This window comes from Nanorana parkeri, unplaced genomic scaffold (assembly GCF_000935625.1).
Source record: "Nanorana parkeri isolate BGI_ZX_2015 unplaced genomic scaffold, ASM93562v1 scaffold412, whole genome shotgun sequence".
NCBI classification, from domain to species: Eukaryota; Metazoa; Chordata; class Amphibia; order Anura; family Dicroglossidae; genus Nanorana; species Nanorana parkeri.
This window is the reverse complement of record NW_017306680.1, coordinates 1,112,752-1,116,514: the sequence shown is the minus strand read 5'-3', so window position 1 is coordinate 1,116,514 and position 3,763 is coordinate 1,112,752. Positions and strand designations below refer to the sequence as shown.

The 3,763-nt window shown below is 44.1% G+C and overlaps 1 protein-coding gene across 1 annotated transcript in view; it reads left to right on the top strand.

The window, feature by feature from the left end:
- LOC108789620 (la-related protein 6-like) overlaps nt 1-3,763 on the top strand; it is a 20,406-nt gene that overhangs the window by 11,093 nt on the left and 5,550 nt on the right. Inside the window, exon 3 of the mRNA XM_018559681.1 lies at nt 2,726-2,889. Within this exon, the coding sequence (XP_018415183.1) occupies nt 2,726-2,889 (164 nt within the window). The remainder of the gene's footprint in view (nt 1-2,725; nt 2,890-3,763) is intronic.

Genomic DNA, 3,763 nt, shown 5'->3' with positions numbered 1-3,763 from the left:
TATATATATATATATATAACTAAAGTTACACATTGTTCTATACAATGTGGGATTTTGTGTTGCTACCAATGAGGCAGTTTTACACAGCTCACCTTTTTCGATCTCCACTGGAGCAGACAACCTGTTAGATCTCCTTTGATGCAGATGAAGCTTGTTAATCACACGTAAATATAAGAAATTTTTACTTAGTGGTATGTATCAACATTCTATTCTTGTTTCATCTAAAACTGATGGGTCTGTGTATTGTTCACAAAAACGTTGCATGTACACATATACAAACTTGACAGGGTCTTGTCACATCTAAATAAACAGAACCTGAAAACGTCCTGTGTACCTTTAAATTAATTGAAAGCCATCCATGTGCAGGGGATTTGTTATTTAAATGACCTAAATTGATAAAGCAGGCAAAGGAAATTCTTTAAGCTGTGTTCTTTCAGTAAGGAAATTATTTTTGTTGGGAGGTGAAGAAATGGTAGGATGATTTCATTTCTTTGGTGAGTTAATAGTCTGCAGTAAATCTGTCTTTATTTACAACTAAAGCTGATGGAAAACAACTTCAAAGACAAAAACAGGTGGTTGTGACTGTAGGAATCAGGAAAGCCTGAAGGAAGCTAATGCATTATAAATAGTAAATTCTTTGCTGGCTGTCTACGGTATTTTATTTAAATTAGAAGTATGGTGTTTGACTGGATTTCTTGATCTAGTCTACAGCATATTCTATAGTGTGTTTTTATATCTCCTTTTGCATATGTATGGTTGATCTGCATGTAAGCCAATTCTGATGGTTGGGGTGTGTGTGTTTGATCAAATACTGACAGTTGATCTGTGCCTGTGTGATCCCGTACTATTGTATGTATCCCATCACACTCCTGTCTGTTGAAATCCCCAAATGTTCTTGGCACTGTGTTTGCAAACAATAAACAACAGGAAGAGTCGCTGGCACTCCAATTGTAATACAAGCATGTATTTAATTGATGCATGCTCACATAGTCAGAGCAAACAGTTTGCTCTGTTATGCAATACTGATGGTTGATCTGCAATGTAATCCAGTACTGCTGTTTGATCCAATACGTGTGTGTGTGTGTGTTCCAGTACTGACAGTTGAGCTGCATATGATCAGATATGGACGGTTCATCTGTGCGTGTGTGTGTGATCCCGTACTATTGTATGTATTCCATCGCACTCCTGTCTGTTGAAATCCCAAAATGTTCTTGGCACTGCGTTTGCAAATTATACAGGGGCAGCCCCACAACTAGTGATGGGCTGAACACACCCAAGTTTGGTTCGCGTTTGAACTTTAGAACATGGAAAAAGTTTGAACTTGAACTTCAAACTCAAGTCTATGGGACCAGAACTCTGAAAATCAAATGTCCCCACTTTGAAGGCTTATGCAAGTCAATGGCCATTAAAAGGGTATGGGGATTTGGGTACTGCCCTGGGGGACATGTATCAAGGGGGAAAAAAATACTGTTTTTAAAGGAGCAGTGATTTTTAAAATTGCTTCAAGTGAAACAAAAATGAAAAATTCCTTTAAATATCGTGCCTGGGGGGTCCCCTTAAACTGCCTATAAAGTGGCGCATGTGTACAATGTATAGAACCTGCTGCAGCAAAACTGACCCCTTTTTTTTTAAGTGTGTGGTTCCCCCTCCCAAACAATATCAGACCCTTTTAGGTCTGGTAGGAATGTTAGGAGGGACCCCATTAAATGTGTGTGGGGAAGGGTTCCCCTTTAAAGTCATACCAGGCCCTTAAGGTGTTGTAGGAATTTTAAGGAGAAACCCGCCCAACTGTTTACATTTGTCCGGCACCTGGCAGGACTTAGCTGTGTGAGCCATGATTGGGCAAAGTCGCCATTACTTTGCCCAATCATGGCACTCACAGGGCACTGTGCTGTGATTGGGTAAAGCAAGATTTTACCCAATCAGGGCTTCACAAGGCACCGCTATGCACCGGAGGGGGCGTAGCGGGCCATTGAAGTGAATGGCACCGTAGCCTCGCCCTCCGGCCGCAATGCGAACCCCGCACGGGATCACAAGGCCTGCGGTCCAGTGCAATCAAAATGTTGCAAGCACAATTTTGATCAGACCGGACTGCAGGTACAATGTGCCTTGCGATCCCGTGTGGGCACGTCACGCCCCTCCGGCCACACGAAATAGGGCTGGAACACACTGCATATGGTGTGAACGTACCCTCAAGGTTTACTAGTTTTTGGGTGGGTTTTTGTTTTTTTTCTTCTTTTGGGGTTATTTTTTGTGAGGGGGGGGGGGGGGGGGAGGCAATCCCGTGCCTATGACTGCTAGTCTCTGGAGATTTGACACTGTCACCACTGTGCTCCTCAGTTTTCTCCTTGCAGAAGGCTCTGACATGAAGCAAAGCCCTGCCTGTACCAAGATAACAAGTCATGTTAAGGTAGTAATGGGAGGGATGGGGGGAGAGAGAGAGAGATCTGTTATCTGCTGCAGGGAGACACCAGGCAATGCTGGTGACTAGTCTTTTGCCCTATGCTTGCCTTTTTATTGGCACAGCTCTTAGAGTTCAGTTCCTCTTCAAGCATTGCTATCCTTTTAAGCTAGACTAGAAGTTCCTTACTATCTGGCATTTCAGCATGACTGTTGCAGTTCTTGGGATTAATGTATCATAAGTTTTTTTCAACCATGCAAAATATTCAGTATTGAAAAAGCCCCAGACCTGCATATGTGTAACCATTAACATTTTGTGTTCCAGTTTCATGTAAACATCATGGCGTCTCCTGGGTATCCATATCCAAGATCTCCAAACAGCATCTGTAGCCTACCTGTTGATGTTCGTCCACATTCAATTAATTCCAGCCTGAGCCACAGAGAAAGGAGACAGGAGTCTAGGAATGGTTACCTAGGTTGCTCTGACAGGTAAAACTGGCAACTCTTGCTTTTTTAAATTGTGTTTTTTTTTTTTTAAATAGCTTGCCTATTAGCCTAGAAAATGGCCAACATTTGGTATAAAGATTTGCCTCCCATAGACTTCAATAGGGTTTGCTGCCAAGTTTGTGTTTAACAGATTCCAAGAAGGATTCAAACCCAGGCGTCGCTCATACCTATAGCAGATATTGTACAAATGTGGTCAACCTAGCCATTTTCATCTTTTGTTCAGCCCTTCAGGGCTTTTAATGTTTAGTGTAGACTTTGTTTAGCGAACCTTGTGTGGCAGATTTACATTTTTTTAGACATTTGCCAAGTGACTAAATATATTTAATGTAAAGTGGGTAACCTAACTATTTTAACTTATTTTAAGCCAGTTTCTTCTACAATTGTATTAGGATTTCAGTTTTTACACCATTTAATGACCAGCAACGTACAGTGTACGTCACTGGCATCTGGGCTGTTTAAACAGTCTCCCGGCCACTTTTGCCACCGAGACTCCGTTTAAACTTGTAAAGCCGATTTGTTGGCTTTACAGTGGAAGTGATTTCTGGCTGCTCAGCACTGCCGCCAGATCGCTTCTATGGGCCGGTGAATGTTGCCCCTCCTATGGGACCGGCTTCTTTGGTGTCGGGGGAAGCTGGGGAGGAGACAGGCCCGGATTTCCCACAAGGCCACCGAGGCCAGGCCTCGGGGCGGCAGAGCGCAGAGGGCGGCAGCGGTGACCTTGTGTGAAGTTGCGGGCTCCGGTGTAAGGTGTCCGCCGGGCCGCAAACTACGGAGCCGGTGGGCGGAGCCTCGGGCCGCCCCGTCGTGATTGGACGGTCCGCCGCCGTCCAATCACGACGGGGCGGCCCGAGGCTCC